At 53.0% G+C, this 18,965-nt stretch overlaps 5 protein-coding genes across 5 annotated transcripts; 2 read left to right on the top strand and 3 right to left on the bottom strand.

Annotated features, from left to right (window-relative positions):
- Positions 1-1,164: 1,164 nt before the first annotated feature.
- On the bottom strand, positions 1,165-1,874 carry LOC119712293 (feather keratin 1-like). The gene is made up of 2 exons (XM_038163323.1): positions 1,866-1,874; positions 1,165-1,491 (listed from the first exon to the last, which is right to left on the bottom strand). Exon 2 carries the CDS (start codon positions 1,468-1,470, stop codon positions 1,165-1,167), a length of 306 nt encoding a protein of 101 aa, XP_038019251.1. The 5' UTR covers positions 1,471-1,491; positions 1,866-1,874.
- A 2,078-nt stretch (positions 1,875-3,952) lies between these two features.
- LOC119712294 (feather keratin 1-like) lies at positions 3,953-4,275 on the top strand. Its single transcript, XM_038163324.1, has one exon. The coding sequence runs from the start codon at positions 3,970-3,972 to the stop codon at positions 4,273-4,275; it is 306 nt and encodes a 101-aa protein (XP_038019252.1). The 5' UTR covers positions 3,953-3,969.
- A 3,764-nt stretch (positions 4,276-8,039) lies between these two features.
- LOC119712074 (feather keratin 1-like) lies at positions 8,040-8,722 on the bottom strand. Its single transcript, XM_038162941.1, has 2 exons — positions 8,714-8,722; positions 8,040-8,366 (listed from the first exon to the last, which is right to left on the bottom strand). Exon 2 carries the CDS (start codon positions 8,343-8,345, stop codon positions 8,040-8,042), a length of 306 nt encoding a protein of 101 aa, XP_038018869.1. The 5' UTR covers positions 8,346-8,366; positions 8,714-8,722.
- Positions 8,723-10,251: 1,529 nt separating this feature from the next.
- LOC119712011 (feather keratin 1-like) lies at positions 10,252-11,745 on the top strand. The gene is made up of 3 exons (XM_038162811.1): positions 10,252-10,255; positions 10,975-11,064; positions 11,408-11,745. Exons 1-3 carry the CDS (start codon positions 10,252-10,254, stop codon positions 11,743-11,745), a joined length of 432 nt encoding a protein of 143 aa, XP_038018739.1.
- Positions 11,746-14,660: 2,915 nt separating this feature from the next.
- Positions 14,661-17,095, bottom strand: LOC119712012 (feather keratin 1-like). The gene is made up of 3 exons (XM_038162812.1): positions 17,042-17,095; positions 15,353-15,484; positions 14,661-14,987 (listed from the first exon to the last, which is right to left on the bottom strand). Exons 1-3 carry the CDS (start codon positions 17,093-17,095, stop codon positions 14,661-14,663), a joined length of 513 nt encoding a protein of 170 aa, XP_038018740.1.
- Between the last annotated feature and the right edge of the window lie 1,870 nt (positions 17,096-18,965).

Genomic DNA, 18,965 nt, shown 5'->3' on the forward strand with positions numbered 1-18,965 from the left:
ATTCCACCACAACACTGGGCAGATATAATATCATGCTTAGCAATAAATCTGTGGACAGTCTTCCCAGAGTAGCCATTCTTTGAACACTGCCTGGCCGTTGGTCTGCTGCTGCCACGTGATTGCCTTGGAACCACTTGGTTTTCTCTTTTTTTCTCCCACTCCCTCATAGAATGTCCCAATCTTGACACCAGGGTATGTCACTCTCTTGCTTTCCCAATTCTCCCCCTTCCCACTGGGTCAGCAGATCATGACAACCACTGCTCAGTGCTTAGTGCTGCTCATAACACCACACAGAGCCACAGGCAGTGCCTGTCCTCTTTGTCCTGCTCCTTCCCTGTCTCTGCCCAGGGCTTCCTAGGAAAGGTTTTGGAGAGATGGTGGCAGGAAAAGACATTGGGAAGGAAAGAGAGGCAGCAGGAGTGGGCTGAGTGACTCAAAGGTCTGTCCAGAAGCAGCTGACAGAGGGCTTAACTGCTGCAGGATATAGAAAAGCATCTTTGGAGTAGACAGGGCCGGTGAAGAGGATTGGTTCATTCTATGGGCTCCAAATATATCAACAAGGATAGAAAGCAACAATGTCATGATAAAGCCGATTTAACTCCCCCATCTTAAAAGGTGCTCAAACACCTTCTCCTGAATCTGTCACACAGAACCATCCATGAGAAACATCCCCCTCCCTGGGAATCTTGGGAGACCAACAGGATGGAAAGGATGACACAGATGCACGGGCTGGGATGCAACAGAAATTTAATAATGAATCAAACGATGAGAACAAGGTCGCTCTGAGTGGAGGCCTCAGTGCAGAGAGCAGCAGGGTCAGCTGAGAATCTCCATCACATGGCTGTGGCAGAGATCCCAGCAGGTGTCCACCTGCCTGATGCAGAGAGGGAGCAGGGCCAGCAGGTGCTCCCCAGGATGGCTGTGTGGGACTCACAGCCCCGGGGAGCACAAGGGAGCAAGGACACAGGAGGGAAAGCAGAGAGTGGCAGGGGACAGAGGCAGGGATGGGCTGTGCTTGCCAAGAGCCCAGGCTGGCCCTGTCCCTCTGCAGGGGCTGCTGGGGTTGCTCAGCCCCTCCGGAAGCCACAAGCTGATGCTGCGTGCCCAGGGCGGCTCCATCCTGGGAGTGCCTGGGTTCCTGCCCCAGGGCCAGCGCCAGCAGCTTCAGCAGGGGAGGCACCTCGTGCCACAGAGGCCACTGCCCAAGCCAGACAGGCCAAAGCCCCCAGAGCTGATGGGCACTCCCTGAGAGCTGAGGATGCTGCCAACAGCAGCAGAGGTGGAGGATCCCACGGCGGTGTTCTGTGGGAAGGAGCTGAGGATGGGGCCGGGCAGGGTCACCACCACGGGCGAGGGCTGGATGAAGACGGTGGAGTCCTGGCACTGCCTGACACAGGGCTCATTGCAGCTGTTGGCCAGCGGGGTGGGGCCACAGGGCTGGCAGGGCCGGCACGGCGTGTAGCAGGACATGGCTTGGGGCTGCAGATGCACCTGTGAGACAGGGAAGGGGGAAAATCAAGACATCAGGGATGTTTCAAGGGTAATGTGTCACCCCCCTACACGAGGGAGTGCCTTTTCTTCATCTTTAAAGACTTCACCAGGAGCCCACAGGCATCTCCTTTCCCTCAGAAGAACACGGCAAGAATTGCAGGCCCAGGGAGGACCCCACGTAGCCCACGGCTCCAGAGACATCTCTGCAAAGCCTGAACCTTTTCTTCTCCCCACTGTCTGCATCCTTTCTTCTACCAGAGTAAGCATTCTTGGGGCCCCAGAATACGACAGAGAGACGTATGTGCAGAGACAAGCCATGAGAGGAGAAGGAGGCGGACAAGGAAGAGGACAAGAGGAAAGTCTTCAAAACTCACCTTGTTCACAACAAGATGGAGCTGAAGGAGTGGATGAGAGACCGAGGAGAAGGTGCTGCTTTTATACTGCTCCTGCCCTGCCCCAGGCCCACAGGCACTGCACAAGGGCAGTAATTTTCCTACAGACTCGCCTCCCAAGCAAAATATGCTCCCTGATGCCACAGGTTGTGCTTTTGTCTCCCCCAACACTGCTAATTTCATTTCCTCATTTCTGACGTGTCCAATAGGCCTCCAAGGATTATTTCAAGCACTGAGATGAAAGACCCAAGGGTTTTCAGGGCAGTGACACATCAGTACATGCAGAAGATGAGTTGCATGTGCTGGAGGGTCTGTGCAGACAGCTGACACCTATCTGGGCAAATATGCTCTGGTTGTTTTCTACTCTCTTTGCCGGCAGCTGAACATACCCTCCCACCAAGCCTGTCTTCTCCTCGTGTGGCAGTTTTTATAGCAAGGTTGTCCCCTCTCATGGCTGCATTGTGGAGTTACCAATGTGTGCCACCAGCAGTTGTGAGGGAAGACAGCTTTGCTCTCCTGAACGCCGGGATTCCTGGAGATGCTCATGGTGTTGGGTCCCTTTCCACTCTTGTAGGAGTGTGTGGAGGATCAGTAAATACCTTGTTCTCCCCATTTTCCCCGGATCACCATACTCCTTGGCCCCAAGCTGTAGCCAAGGACACTTTTCCAAAACTAGCTGATTGTCCTGAAAGCCCCCTGAGCTGTGGGAGTGATGGCAACAAGTTCACACTGTCTGTTTGAGCTGCCTGGAGCTCTGTACAAGGAACAGCGCAGAGACTGGAGATGGTTTTCCTGAGGCGTGGGTGGAGCTGCCCTTGCTGGAGGGGGATTGAGCAGAGTGTGGGTCATGGGCCTGCTCACAGCACGTCACCAGGCTGACACACGGCCAAGCCAAAATTAGACTGAGACTTCTCACAGGTAGAGAGAGTCTCTCCCTGGAAATTTGCCTACTGAAGGCATTCCCTTGCCCTCCTGGAACGCTCCCCAGCAGCCTGCATGTCTTCAGGGCAGGGAAGTGCAGCCCTGCTTGATGTGGTTTGAGAGCTGAGCTTGCACCCAGGGCCCTTCTTGAACACGTCCCCTCCTTGAGCATCCCCAGGCATGTGGTACCACAGGGTCCTTCCAGCCCTCATTCACTCGGGAGCTGGGCATGTTTCAGCTTCTGCAGTGGTGCTGATTTGTGCTGCAGGCTGAGGCAGCCTTTGTATCAGGAAAAAGGAGGCATGAGGAAGCGCTAATGCCAGGAGAGGTCATGTCACGTGAAGCCCAGGGATGTGTCTGCTTGTGTGGGTTAGCTTTTCTCAGGCAATCCTTGACTTGGAGCTCACCCACTGAAATTACAAACAGCACTTCACTGTCCCAAGGCAACTTCTGCCTGCCCAGGACCCCTCCTGTTTTTCTGCACTCACTGGCATGACTCTTCGTGGGGTATCTTCTCATTGTGGCACATGAAAGGATCATGCAAGGCAGAGCAGCAATGTCAGAAATGAGGAAATGAAATGGCAGCGTTGACAGAAATAAAAGCACAACCTGTGGCGTTAGGAAGGATATTTGGCTTTGGCGATGACTCTGTTGGAAAATTGCTGCCCTAGTGCAGTGACAGAGGGCCTGGGGCAGTGCAGGAGCAGTATAAAAGCAGCACCTTCTCCTCACTCTCACATCCACTCCTTCAGCTCCATCTTGTTGAGAACAAGGTGAGTCTGAAGACTTTTCTCACTCTTTCTATTCTCCCTCCTTCTATTTTCTGCACATACCTGCCCCTTTGTTCTATGCCAGGTCATAGGGCTGCTTATAATGGGAGATGGACAGGAACAGAAAGTGTGCACAGGGAGATTTTGGAACTTGACTGAAGTGAGTGATGGAATAGGTGGGATTACCATGGGCTTCGCAGCTCTTGGCAGGGAACTTCTTTGGTTAAATGGAAGGAGAAGCCTGTGGGCATCAATCAACACCAACAACACCTCGAGCTCTTGTTCCTATCTTGGCTTGATAGGGTATCTTCATGGTGCAGTGACAGGTTGCTCTTCAAAAACCCCTCATGACTTTTTCTTGCCCTCTCTCTCAGGTGCATCTGCAGCCCCAAGCCATGTCCTGCTACACGCCGTGCCGGCCCTGCCAGCCCTGTGGCCCCACCCCGCTGGCCAACAGCTGCAATGAGCCCTGTGTCAGGCAGTGCCAGGACTCCACCGTCTTCATCCAGCCCTCGCCCGTGGTGGTGACCCTGCCCGGGCCCATCCTCAGCTCCTTCCCACAGAACACCGCCGTGGGATCCTCCAGCTCTGCTGCTGTTGGCAGCATCCTCAGCTCTCAGGGAGTGCCCATCAGCTCTGGGGGCTTTGGCCTGTCTGGCTTGGGCAGTGGCCTCTGTGGCACGAGGCGCTTCCCCTGCTGAAGCTGCTCCCTGCAGTGTGGCCTCCATCTGGATCCCCCTCTCCTCCCTCTTTTGACTCATTAAATTCTGCTGCATCCCAGCCTGTGCCTCTGTGTCATCCTTTGCCCTGCAGACACTCTCCCAAGGCAGAGCTGTTGTCCCAGGGTTGTTTCTGGGCGTGTGTTGTTGGGGCTGGTTTTGCACTGGCTGTCTCCACAGGCTGGCATTGGGAGTGCTCCGTGTGCACTGAGTGACCCTCTGGGTTCTGAGTTTCTCTGCCTCTTTGCATGAGGATAGAATTTCTGTAAGGAGTTCAGTGGCTAACTTGTACTTTCTTCACACACTTTTTCTTTGTCTCTCAGTCAGCTGAGCACTGCATTGGAAGTAGCAAGCAGTGAATGTGTTGCTGCAAGGACACAGGTTCCAGGTTTTGCCAGGCAAACCCTTCCTACCAGTTCTGTTCCACTCTATCAGTTACTCAAAGTTCCACTACAAATCACCCTGAACACTAACCATGATGGGCCATGCCATTTTCCATTTCCCACCACATCATCAACTTCTTCCTTATGTCCCATCAACATCTACCCTACTTCAGTTCAAAGTGTTGCTTCTTGTCCAGTCACTGCAGGCCTTGATATCATGTCTTTCTCCAACTTCCTTATCCGTCTCCTTGGCATGTTGAAATGCTGCAATAAGGGCTCCCCAGAGCCTGTTCTTCTCCTGCCTGAAAAACTCAGGTCCCTCAGCCTTTTTCCATGGTAGGGGCAATGCATCCCTGTGATCATTTCTGCAGCCCTTGTCTGGAGCTGCTGTAACAGGTCCATGCCTACTTTGGATTAAGGACTCCAGGCTGGATTCAGGGTTCCAGGTGGGGTCTAACCAGAGGTGACCTGCTGGCTGTATTTCTGTTTGTGCAGACCAGGACATGATTGAATTTCTGGATGTCAAGAACACATGGCTGGCTCATGTCCAAATTTTCTACCTCCGGTATTTCTGGTTCCTTCTCTGCAGGGCTGGTCTAAACCATTTCTCTTCCAGTGCTGGCCTTGGGGAAGTCCCTGGGTTTCACATGGGACCATTCTCAAATCTGCCAAGATCCCTCTGAATTTAAACACTTTCCTCAACGCTCAGCTCAGTGTCATTCACAAACTTGTTGAGTGTCCACTCAGTCCCACCATCTATGGCATTGATGAACATACTAACAAACACTGATCCCTGTATTGATTCCTGATGGACACCAGCCATCACTGGTTTCTACCTGGACATTGAGCCCGTGAGTATCAATCCTTGGATGCTCCCAAAATCCTCTTGAAAATCTCTCTCTTTAACTTGCAGGTGAGGAACGAAGCCACGACTCACCAGCTGATCCCCAACCATCAGATCCAGCTTTGCCCAAACCTCCCTCCTGGCCTTGGTGCTCATTCTGCAAGAGGAGCCTGTGGCCGCTGCTGACATTGGTTGAGAAGCCTGGGTTGTGGAGGGCCCTGGAAGGACAGAAGTCCCAAAAGTCTCATGGAAGTGGATAGGAGGAGAGAGGAAGAGAAAGGAGAGAAGGAAAGGCACTTTGTCTTGCCTGGCTGCCACCACTCTTTGGGGGCAGGCACAAACCAGGAAAAGCTCAGGGTATAACAGGAGATGGAATGGACGACCAGTTGTTTTAATCTGATTATTAAGAAGTGCCTCTGCCCAAATTAAGGTACAGATGAGACCAATGCCAAAGTTAATGGTATGAATTTTATTTAATGGTAAATGCGAGGCAGAGACAGAAAGAAATAGGAGATAGAGGAGGCTGAGAGAGAGGAAGAGAGCGAGAGACAGACAGTTTAAGTTGAAAGATATCACCACCCCATGGATCCAACAGCATCAGCATCCTGTTGGTTTTTCCTACTGGTCTTCTCAGTGTTGGTGGTCCCCGAGTTGTTCTTCTGTGGTATCTCCTTTGTACAGTCCACGTTCTGGGTATCCTCAGGGTGTAGATAGTTCTCATAGCTTGGGAAGGAATGTGTGTAAGCAATTGCTTCCTTTCCCACAGTCTGCCACAGTGGGAATTTTTGTCTGGATGTGTTAACAAGGATGCTCCCCAGACCAGGCCTGGAATGATCACCTTTCAGATGCAAATCCCTCTCTCTGGGCTTATCTCAAGTTCCCACTGTAGTGGTTTATCTTATTCTGTGGCCTTGACAGTGTTTAAGGCCACTGTGGTCTTTCAGTCTCTTACACCAGTCTGTACTGGCGCTGACTGGGCTGGAGGTCATTGTCTTCAGAGCAGCCAATATTGTTCTGTGCTTCAAATGTGTGGCTAAACCAGTGCAAAGAACACACCAAAACCTGACCTGCTGCTGCACAGGGCTGGCCCACCATCAAGACCATCTCTCTGTCTCACGCTGCATCACCCACGGTGGAGGCTAGGAGTGGGCAAGCAGCTGGAGCTGATACAACCAGGACAAATGACCTCAACTGACCAAAAGGCTGTCCTGGGTCATGTCGAATCATAGAAACACCTAGGGATGAAAAGACCTTTAAGATTAAGGGGTGCAAACATTAACCCAGCTCTTCCAAGCTCAGCACTAAACCATGGCCCCAAGTGTCACAACTAGATGTCTTTTAAATCCCTCCAGGGATTCCACCACAACACTGGGCAGATATAATATCATGCTTAGCAATAAATCTGTGGACAGTCTTCCCAGAGTAGCCATTCTTTGAACACTGCCTGGCCGTTGGTCTGCTGCTGCCACGTGATTGCCTTGGAACCACTTGGTTTTCTCTTTTTTTTCTCCCACTCCCTCATAGAATGTCCCGATCTTGACACCAGGGTATGTCACTCGCTTGCTTTCCCAATTCTCCCCCTTCCCACTGGGTCAGCAGATCATGACAACCACTGCTCAGTGCTTAGTGCTGCTCATAACACCACACAGAGCCACAGGCAGTGCCTGTCCTCTTTGCCCTGCTCCTTCCCTGTCTCTGCCCAGGGCTTCCTAGGAAAGGTTTTGGAGAGATGGTGGCAGGAAAAGACATTGGGAAGGAAAGAGAGGCAGCAGGAGTGGGCTGAGTGACTCAAAGGTCTGTCCAGAAGCAGCTGACAGAGGGCTTAACTGCTGCAGGATATAGAAAAGCATCTTTGGAGTAGACAGGGCCGGTGAAGAGGATTGGTTCATTCTATGGGCTCCAAATATATCAACAAGGATAGAAAGCAGCAATGTCATGATAAAGCCGATTTAACTCCCCCATCTTAAAAGGTGCTCAAACACCTTCTCCTGAATCTGTCACACAGAACCATCCATGAGAAACACCTCCCTCCCTGGGAATCTTGGGAGACCAACAGGATGGAAAGGATGACACAGATGCACGGGCTGGGATGCAACAGAAATTTAATAATGAGTCAAACGATGAGAACAAGGTCGCTCTGAGTGGAGGCCTCAGTGCAGAGAGCAGCAGGGTTAGCTGAGAATCTCCATCACATGGCTGTGGCAGAGATCCCAGCAGGTGTCCACCTGCCTGATGGAGAGAGGGAGCAGGGCAGGCAGGTGCTCCCCAGGATGGCTGTGTGGGACTCACAGCCCCGGGGAGCACAAGGGAGCAAGGACACAGGAGGGAAAGCAGAGAGTGGCAGGGGACAGAGGCAGGGATGGGCTGTGCTTGCCAAGAGCCCAGGCTGGGCCTGTCCCTCTGCAGGGGCTGCTGGGGTTGCTCAGCCCCTCCGGAAGCCACAAGCCGATGCTGTGTGCCCAGGGCGGCTCCATCCTGGGAGTGCCTGGGTTCCTGCCCCAGGGCCAGCGCCAGCAGCTTCAGCAGGGGAGGCACCTCGTGCCACAGAGGCCACTGCCCAAGCCAGACAGGCCAAAGCCCCCAGAGCTGATGGGCACTCCCTGGGAGCTGAGGATGCTGCCAACAGCAGCAGAGCTGGAGGATCCCACGGCGGTGTTCTGTGGGAAGGAGCTGAGGATGGGCCCGGGCAGGGTCACCACCACGGGCGAGGGCTGGATGAAGACGGTGGAGTCCTGGCACTGCCTGACACAGGGCTCATTGCAGCTGTTGGCCAGCGGGGTGGGGCCACAGGGCTGGCAGGGCCGGCACGGCGTGTAGCAGGACATGGCTTGGGGCTGCAGATGCACCTGGCAGACAGGGAAGAGAGGAGCAGACCGTGAGGGGTGTTTGAAGAGCAGCCCCACCACACCGTGAGGGAGATCCTTCCTCTCAGCCCCTGTGAGCACCACCAAGAAGGCCAAAGCCAGGGACGACCTCTCCCAACCCACAGCCAAGGAGACACCTCCGTCTATGTCCAGACTTTCTCCACGACACATCTGCCCTCTCCCATGCTAAGCAGCCTCAAGACACAGCAGGGAACAAGGACAGAGATATATGATCAGAAATCCCAGAGATTTACGAGGTAGAAGAGAAAGGGAAGGAGGAAGGGCACAAGGAGAAGCCAGAGGAAGACAAGAAAGGGCTCAAATCTCACCTTGTTCACAACAAGATGGAGCTGAAGGAGTGGATGGGAGAGTGAGGAGAAGGTGCTGCTTTTATACTGCTCCTGCACCGCCCCAGGCCCACAGGCACTGCACAGGGGCAGTAATTTTCCTACAGACTCATCTCCAAAGCAGACTGTCCTCCCAAATGCCCCAGGTTGTGTTTTGGTTTCTGTCAACGCTGCCATTTCATTTCCTCATTGCTGACATGGCCATTAGGCCACAGAGGATCTTTTGAAGGGTTGGGATGAGAGGCCTGAGGCTTTCCCGAGCACCACCACGTCAGTACAGGCAGAAGATGTGCCCCCGTGGGCTCCAGAGGTCTGTGCAGGCAGGGCATGTGGCTGTGGGCAAATATGTGGGGTGTGTTTTTACAAACCCCTCTGAGGAAACACGGCCGTGTCTCCCCACCAATGCAATCCCCTCCTGAGTACCCAAAGTCTTCCCTCCATGTGGGCGTGCTGCATGCCTCTCCCTCCCTGCTGCCTCCCTGCTCAGGCCACAACTCACTGGGCATTGCCTCTCTAGGCAGGTTTGGTACATTGCTGGTTTCAAATGGCTTTGCCCAAGGAAATCTTCTCTTTTAGGGAAGACATTTCCTGCTTTATTTGGCACAATTGTCTCCTCTCACTGCCATCTCTGGGGGACCCCAACCTGTGCTGTCAGCAGGCTTGTGGAAGGATGTTGTTGCCCTACCTAATCCTGTGATTCCTGAAGAAGCCCTTTTGGGTTGGGCCCCACTGTCCTCTCTGTCATCGGGGCCTGTTGGCTCCCGGGATATCACCATGTTCCTCTCTCTCTCCTCACCCCACAATGCAATTTCCTGCACGTTTTGTACCATAATCTGCAGGACACACAAGCACAGGCTGCTTTTTCAATACACATTGTCCTGCAAGCATCCCTGACCTGTGAGGGAGCTGCCAAGCATCCCTTTTCCCAGGCCAGCATGGAGCTGCCCTTGCTGGAGGGGGACTCAGCCCTGCCTTGGGCAGCCCTGCAGACATCTCACCCTCCTGGCTTGGCCTCACACCAAAAGGCTGACACAGAGCCAACCCAAAACTAGAGCGTGACTTGCCACTGGTAGGGAGAGTCTCTCCCTGGAAATTTGCCTACTGAAGGCATTCCCCTGCCCTCCTGGGACGCGTCCCAGCTGCCTGCATGTCTGCAGGGCAGGGAAGTGCATCAGTCCTTGGTGTATTTTGAGAGCAGGTTTTGTACCCAGGGCATTTCTGAGCCCATCCCCTCCCTGAGATCCCCAGGCATGTGGCACTGCAGGATCCTGCCAGGCCTCAGGACCCTGCCAGGCCTCAATCCTTTGGGCAACTCCACTTCTTTTCCAGGAAAACCATGTTCAAGCACTGGGCTGTCCCCACAGCCCACAGCTCCAGGCAACCCCAAAGGCCATTGCCCTCAGCCTGACCTGCTTGGCAGCACTGGGGTGTTCTCAGCACTGACAGTGTGTTTTGAAAAACTGGGCAGAACTTTGTGTGCCCTCTGGCTCAGGGTGAAAAGAGAGCAGCCATAGTACATCATGGGTGAGGAGAGGGGGAGAAAGAGAGCAATGTTCCACGAGCCAACACATCCCTCAGGTGGTGAGAGAAGAGGCACCGGAGACCACAGGATTTATTGGGTGATCAAGGCAATTTTGATAGGACAGTGCTTTCCTTCCACAAGCCTGCTGACAGCACAGGTTGGGGTCCCCCAGAGATGGCAGTGAGAGGAGACAATTGTGCCAAATAAAGCAGGAAATGTCTTCCCTAAAAGAGAAGATTTCCTTGGGCAAAGCCATTTGAAACCAGCAATGTACCAAACCTGCCTAGAGAGGCAATGCCCAGTGAGTTGTGGCCTGAGCAGGGAGGCAGCAGGGAGGGAGAGGCATGCAGCACGCCCACATGGAGGGAAGACTTTGGGTACTCAGGAGGGGATTGCATTGGTGGGGAGACACGGCCGTGTTTCCTCAGAGGGGTTTGTAAAAACACACCCCACATATTTGCCCACAGCCACATGCCCTGCCTGCACAGACCTCTGGAGCCCACGGGGGCACATCTTCTGCCTGTACTGACGTGGTGGTGCTCGGGAAAGCCTCAGGCCTCTCATCCCAACCCTTCAAAAGATCCTCTGTGGCTTAATGGCCATGTCAGCAATGAGGAAATGAAATGGCAGCGTTGACAGAAACCAAAACACAACCTGGGGCATTTGGGAGGACAGTCTGCTTTGGAGATGAGTCTGTAGGAAAATTACTGCCCCTGTGCAGTGCCTGTGGGCCTGGGGCGGTGCAGGAGCAGTATAAAAGCAGCACCTTCTCCTCACTCTCCCATCCACTCCTTCAGCTCCATCTTGTTGTGAACAAGGTGAGATTTGAGCCCTTTCTTGTCTTCCTCTGGCTTCTCCTTGTGCCCTTCCTCCTTCCCTTTCTCTTCTACCTCGTAAATCTCTGGGATTTCTGATCATATATCTCTGTCCTTGTTCCCTGCTGTGTCTTGAGGCTGCTTAGCATGGGAGAGGGCAGATGTGTCGTGGAGAAAGTCTGGACATAGACAGAGGTGTCTCCTTGGCTGTGGGTTGGGAGAGGTCGTCCCTGGCTTTGGCCTTCTTGGTGGTGCTCACAGGGGCTGAGGGGAAGGATCTCCCTCACGGTGTGGTGGGGCTGTTCTTCAAACACCCCTCACGGTCTGCTCCTCTCTTCCCTGTCTCACAGGTGCATCTGCAGCCCCAAGCCATGTCCTGCTACACGCCGTGCCGGCCCTGCCAGCCCTGTGGCCCCACCCCGCTGGCCAACAGCTGCAATGAGCCCTGTGTCAGGCAGTGCCAGGACTCCCATGTGTTCATCCAGCCCTCGCCCGTGGTGGTGACCCTGCCCGGGCCCATCCTCAGCTCCTTCCCACAGAACACCGCCGTGGGATCCTCCAGCTCTGCTGCTGTTGGCAGCATCCTCAGCTCTCAGGGAGTGCCCATCAACTCTGGGGGCTTTGGCCTGTCTGGCTTGGGCAGTGGCCTCTGTGGCACGAGGTGCCTCCCCTGCTGAAGCTGCTCCCTGCACTGTGGCCTCCACCTGGATCCCCCTCTCCTCCCTCTTTTGACTCATTAAATTCTGCTGCATCCCAGCCTGTGCCTCTGTGTCATCCTTTGCCCTGCAGACACTCTCCCAAGGCAGAGCTGTTGTCCCAGGGGTGTTTCTGGGCGGGTGTGGTTGGGGCTGATTTTGCACGGGCTGTCTCCACAGGTTGGCATTGGGAGTGCTCCGTGTGCACTGAGTGACCCTCTGGGTTCTGAGTTTCTCTGCCTCTTTGCATGAGGATAGAATTTCCCTAAATTTTCCCGAGGCAAACATCCGCTTTGTTTGCACTTCTTTTCCTTTTCCATTCTCAGCTCAACACTGTGACACAAGTACTGAGCAGTGAATGTGTTACTGCCCAGATGGAGGTACTGGATTCCCATCAGACTCCAGCAGATCCCATGGATCCAAAAGGTTTCTGAAAGGGCAGGACAGAGTGCATTGGTCTGCCCCCTGTTATCATGGGAGCACAGAATAGGTCTGGGTGGAAATAGTCATTATGGTTTATGTAGTCCAACCCTGTTGCCATGGACACGGACATCCCTCACTGCATCACACAAGGTTGGAACAAACCTGACCCTGAACCTTTCCCAGGATGGGACACCTCATCATTCTCTAGGCAATATTTCCCAGTGTCTTATCACACTCATCACTGTTAAATTCTTCCTTATGTCCCATCTGTATTTATCATATTTCAATTTAAAACTCTTGGTCTTTGTCCAATAACTACAGGCCTTGAGAAAACATCTCTCTCCATCTTCTTCATTCATCCCCTTCACATATCAAAAGGTTTCCCCAGAGCCTGCTCTCCTCCTGCCTGAAAAAATTCAACTCCCTCCAGCCTTTCTCCATGGTAGGGGCAATGCATCCATGTGATCATTTCTGCAGCCCTTGTCTGGAGCTGCCCTAACAGGTCCATTCCTACTTTGGATTAAGGACTCCAGACTGGATTCAGGGTACCAGGTGAGGTTTAAGTAGAGCAGATAAGAAGTGGAGAATTCGCTCCTTTGACCTGCTGGCCATGTTTCTGTTTGTGCAGCTGTGGACCTGGTGGAATTTCTGAGCTATGAACACACATTGCTGACTCATGTCCAGTTTTCATTCTCCAGTGTCCCCATGTCTTCCTTAAAGGTCTGCCCTCAGTCCTTTCTTCTCCCAGGCTGTTCTGATATTGTGGATTTCTAGAATGCAACTTTCCTGGGAGAGTTTCTGGGGAGAGGGAGGCAGGGAGAGCCATCAGGTGTGGGCTGAGGGTCTCCAAGGGATGTGCAGGAGCAGCTGAGGGAGGGCAATGGCTGAACTGCTGCAGGATGCAGGTGGGCAGGGTGACACACATCCTCAGAGAGTCCAGATTTGAAGTTGTTGCTGTTGAGACCCTCGCAACACACAGAAGAACACCATGCACTTCAGAAAGCTTCTCCCTGTTTATTTTAACAGCATCCTGTCTTTTATACCGTCTCACAAAATTTATACCTATTCATTGGCTACAATAAATCAACACAATGTTCATTGGCCCAAAGCAGTCTCCACCACTGTTTTCCACCAACATCCAACTGCAAGACCCCCCTGTTTATCTTTTCTTCTCCTTGGTTTCCATGCCAATGACCTTGGTAGAACTCCTTTCAGGGGCAGAGGTGACTCTTACCAGCTTCCCTTCTTCAGCTAACTCTTTCTGGCTAACAGACCAGCTGTCAGCCCCTTCCACGTGAAGTTGGCTTTGTAGCAGCCAACCCTGTCACATGGTTCAGTGTGGAAGATCAGACAGCTACAGAAGCTGAGCTGGGTAGTGCCACCGACCTTTTGGCCCTGGAACAGTGAAAGCTGAGGGAGAGATAAACTCAAGGCAAGATCAGAAGTGAAGACATCATGTCTGGTCACTCTGACCCTCTGATGCTGACCGTTCTGACGAGGGATGATGTAACAAGGACTTAGCTGGTGAAAGAGGTCACAAGGACATTTCTAGTGTAAGAAAGATAATCAAGAAGATTGTGTTTCTAGAGACACTGGGACAAAGGGGTCTGAGTGGAAGATTTTGTATGAATGTAGTGACCTAAAAATACTGGTGGACTTGTGTAATAAACTGGCTTTGCTCTGCTGGCATCAGTTCATGTCTGTGAATCCCCACACTTCAGTCTCTGAAAAGAATAAGGTGCTTTTGTGGTAACACCCTCAGAACTGGTGGAACTGCCAGGAGTGTTCCTGGACATCAAGGATTGTCATCAACATCCTGGGCTATCAGACCATCACTGTCAAAATGGTATTGATGGGAGCAAAGATTCCACTCTGCCCAACACTCCCCAGATGGCATCAAGCATGCTGTTCTGCCTACTGGACTGTAACTCGAAAAGATCTCCAGCAAGGGAAGGGAAATACATGAATATTGACCAGGGTGGTGAGTGAGGTGGGACATTTATTTGTGGATGAGAGGCTGAGGATGCAGGCGTGCTGGCAACAGAGAAAAGAAAGCTTAAAAGCTTAGTTAGGAGAACTAAAAGTATTTTTGGAGCATCTGTGGTCATTCAACAGTGTGAGGCAATTCTTGCAGGTAGAGAGAAGCAGAGTAATTTAGAAAGGTGACACTTAATATGAGTAATCAATCCTGTGTTAACATAATGAATGTGATGTTGACAACCATGGCAACAACACTTCCAACAACGCCATCCTGGAACCACACAGCAACACCTCTCTCGCTGGACATGTTGAGTGAGGATGTGCAGGGGAAAGGATGACACAGAGGCATGGGCTGGGATGCAGCAGAGCTTTAATGAGTCAAAAGGTGAGAAAGAAGTCACTCTGAGTAGTAAATAGAGCACTGATGCTCTGTCCTTGGGATTGTACCATCCTGTGAGTGCCTGGGTTCCTTCCCAGGGCCAGCGCCAGCAGCTTCAGCAGGGGAGGCACCTCGTGCCACAGAGGCCACTGCCCAAGCCAGACAGGCCAAAGCCCCCAGAGTTGATGGGCACTCCCTGAGAGCTGAGGATGCTGCCAACAGCAGCAGAGGTGGAGGATCCCACGGCGGTGTTCTGTGGGAAGGAGCTGAGGATGGGGCCGGGCAGGGTCACCACCACGGGCGAGGGCTGGATGAACACATGGGAGTCCTGGCACTGCCTGACACAGGGCTCATTGCAGCTGTTGGCCAGCGGGGTGGGGCCACAGGGCTGGCAGGGCCGGCACGGCGTGTAGCAGGACATGGCTTGGGGCTGCAGATGCACCTGTGAGACAGGGAAGGGGGAAGCAGAGCACAGGGCTGAGTGAGGGGACTCTGTTCGTCCATCATCTGGAGAAAAGCCAGAAGCACAAAATTGCAGAAGCACAAAAAGTGCAAAATATTGTTTAGAAAGGTCCACCAGCCTCACTTACGACTCAGCCATAAGGAATCCCCCCTAAGAGTGACCAAGCCCTGGGCTCCTCCACAGCTCAGGAGACAGTTCAGCCAAAACACAACCTCCTTCCATGCCCAACTTTTGCCCCTTCCCTCTCCCACAACAAGCAATTCTCAACAACCCACATGGGACTATAGAAGTGGATAGGCTCAGAAAACTCAAAGGAAGAGGGAAAGAAGGGGCTTCAGGCTCACCTTGATCCCAAGTAGAAGGAGGTGAGAGGAGCGATTGAGGGAGCAAGGAGAGGGTCCCCCTTTTATACTGCTCCTGCAGTGCCCCAGGCCCACAGGCACTGCACAAGGACAGTAATTTTCCAACACATTCACCTGCAAAGCAAAATATCCGCCCTAACGCCACACGTTGTGGTTTGGTTTCCATCAAGGCTGCCAATTCATTTCCTCATTTCTGACATGCTTGCTCTGTGCTGCAGCTCCTTTCACGTGTGCCACGCGAGGCCTGAGCACCCCCGGGGTCAGAGCGTGTCTGTGCAGGCACAGGATGTGCCCCCGTGCCCCAGGGTCCCGTGCAGGCAGGGCATGTTGGCTCGGGCAGTGCCCTGCCACTGTTGGCAGCTGCCTCTGCAGGCACAGCCCCAGCTCTGCCCCAAAGAGCAGCAGAGCACCCAAAGGCTCCTCTCCCGGCAGCACCTCCTGCCTGCTGCTCTCTCCTCCCTCTCCCCTCACTCCAGCGCCCACTGGACACCGCTTCTCCAGGCAAATGCTTTCCCCTCCCTTCCTCTTGATGCAGATTGTTTGGCAGGCTGAGTGTTCCAGGGCTGGGCTTGGAAAGCCAAAGCCCACCTGGAGCTGAATCAGGAAAGCTGGTGGTGGGAAAGAGGAAGATCATCCCCACAGGGCAACAGCAAAAGGGAGGCTTGAGCCAAGGCTGCCTGGGGACAGGGGTTACAGGAAAGGGGAAGGTTCTTCAAGGCTTCTGGGCCTTGGTCTTCATTTTAGTGTCACAGGATCAACTTCCTGATATTCTTCAGAAAGTCTGGAGCAGGGAAAGCTTCCCCACAGTAGAGGAGAAGGATCAGCTGTGGGAGCATTTAAATAGACTGGACTGACATGAGGGTGTGCAACCTCGTGAGCCTTGGTGTTAAAGAAAGCACCTCTGAGCTCCCTTTGGGAGGTGCCAGCAGTCAGGGAGTGCAGCTGAGAATCGGCAGAAAGAAGATGGGCATCCTGACTTCTAGAAGGCCCTGACTGAAATCTGGCTTGGCTGCAGGTCTCCAAGGGTTGTGATGAATGGGATGAAATCAGCTGGCAGAATCTGACTCTTGGTGCACCACAGGGCCCAGACTGGTGCCAGCACTGTTTAACCTCCTTGGACAAAGTCCTGCAAGGCTGGAGGGAGAAACTCCTGCCCCCCATAGGCTGGGGCTGTGGGGCAGCCAGAGAGCTTTGCAGTACAGAAAGGGGGTCCTGCAGGGCATCACGACACAGCCCTCTGCCTTTGTGGAACTGGCACCTGACAGCATCCAAGGCTGCTCTAGGAAGGGATTTGTTCTCCAACTGTGGAACGTGACCCCTCTCCTCTGCTCCACAATGCTGAGAAATCAGTGCCACAAAGAGCAGCTGCCCAGTATAAGAGGCACAGCCATACTGGTGCAGGTCCAGCAAAGGGCCTCAGAGCCCATGAAGTGACTGGAGCCCCTGGAACAGGAGGGGCTGCTTGATTGCCCACCCTGGAGGAGAAGGGACATCTGGGCACACTGCTCAGCAATGGCTAAAAGAGCTGTGTGAGGAGTCCAGAACACAGAGCCAGGCTCTCCTGAGTCTTCTCCAGAGAAGGGATAAGAGAAACAGGCACACTGGAAATAGGGAAATTCTGGGGAAACATAAGAAAAGATGTTGTTAGTGTGAGAGCAACAAAGAACTCGCCTGTGGTTGAGGGTTGTTTGTGCTTGTAGAAATCCAGGACTTGGCCCTGAGCATCGTCTAAGAACTGATCATGCTGTGCAGAGGGGTGGTTGGACTAGGTGATCTCCAGAGGTTCCTTCCAGTCTCATAGAATCTGTCATGGGGGAAAAACAAGGATGCACAGCTGCCTCTGAGAAGGAAGAACTGGATGTGAACATTGGAATCAAGGGCAGCCTTGGCTGTCACACCACAGAGAGTGGAGAGGAAGAGCTGGTGTCAGGGAGGAAATGGGCAGCAATGTACAGCCCCCAGACATCAAAAATCTTACACCCAGTCAGGCATCTGGCAGGATGGAGGCACCTGTGAAGAGTAAAAGAAGTTAGAAAAGCTGGCAGCAGTTTAGGCATCCTGTGGTCAAGGATAAAGAAAGGTCCAGGAAAAACACAAGAAACCAAGAGGAGCTCTGAGCATAGGGGATGTGCTCAAGAGGGCCCTGGGTACAAAACAAGGCCACATCAAGGAGTGCTGCACTTCCCTGCCCTGCAGACATGCAGGCTGCTGGGATGCATCCCAGAGGGCAAGGGAATGCCTTCAGTAGGCAAATTTCCAGGGAGGGACTCTCTCTACCTGTGGCGAGTCATGCTCTAATTTTGGGTTGGCTCTGTGCCAGCCTTTTGGTGTAAGGCCAAGCCAGGAGTGTGTGATGTCTGCAGGTTTTGTTCCAGGCCAGGATGAGTTCCCCTCCGGCAAGGGCAGCTCCTGCTATGCAAAGAGAAAACATCTCCAATACTGGGCTGTAGCCAAGCCCAGAGCTCCAAACAGCCACACTACACACCTTGCCCTCAGCAGGATCTTACTGTCTGCCTAAGGTGGAAATCACTGGTACCATTTTTCCCTGGTCCCATGATCCCTTCCTTCCAGAGACACCTCCAGCACATCTTCTGCCTGTGCTGATGTATCCCTGCCTGGGAAACCCTTCAGTCTTTCATCTCAATACTTGAAAGGATCCTTGGATGCCTAATGACCACGCCAGGAATGAGGAAAACAAATGGCAATGTTGATGGAAATAAAAGCACAGCCTGTAGTGTTAGGGAAGATATTTTGCTTTGGAGGTGAGTCTGTAGGAAAATTACTACCCTTGTGCAGTGACTGTGAGCCTGGGGCAGGGCAGGGGCAATATAAGAGAGAGCTCATCCTCACTCTCTCATCCACTCCTCTTGGCTCAGTCGTCTTGGGATCAAGGTGAGTTGGGTCACTTTCCTCCTCTCCTTCCTCTTCCTCCTCCTGTTTTCTGTGCTTACCTGTCACTTGGTCTTATGCTGCATCATGGCAGTGCTCTGTAAGAGGTGGAATGTGGGAGAGGGTGATATGGAGGGAGGCTGGGGCCTTGCTGAAGTGAGTGACAGTCTGGGCAGGAACATTTGGAAATTGGTTCCTCTTGGCAGGGAACCTGTGGGTTAAACCTTCTCACTCTCTACAGCTTCCTGAAGGGTGGTTGTAGTCAGGTGGGGTTGGTCTCTTTCTCCAGGCAGCACTGACAGAACCAGAGGACACAGTCTCAAGCTGCATCAAGGGAAATCTAGGTTGGATATTAGGAAAAAGTTTTCCACACAAAGGGTGATAGAGTTCTGCAACGGTCTGCCTGTGGAGATGGTGGAGTCACCATCCCTAGATGTGTTTAAAACAAGCCTGGGTGTGGCACTGGGTGCCATGGCTTAGTTGAGGTGTTGGGGCTGGGTTGGACTTGATGATCTTTAAGGTCTCTTCCAACCTTGTGATTCTGTGATTCTGTGATTCTGTGACTCTGTGAAACGTGAGGAAAATTCTGTGGGTATCCCTGCATCTCCAGCTCTTGTCTCCATCTTGGCTGGAGTCATGGTGTGGTGACAGGTTGCACTTCAAAGACCTCTCATGGTCTGCTCCTCTCTTCCCTCTCTCTCAGGTG

The sequence above is a fragment of the Motacilla alba genome, chromosome 27 (assembly GCF_015832195.1).
Source record: "Motacilla alba alba isolate MOTALB_02 chromosome 27, Motacilla_alba_V1.0_pri, whole genome shotgun sequence".
In the NCBI taxonomy this organism is placed as follows: Eukaryota; Metazoa; Chordata; class Aves; order Passeriformes; family Motacillidae; genus Motacilla; species Motacilla alba.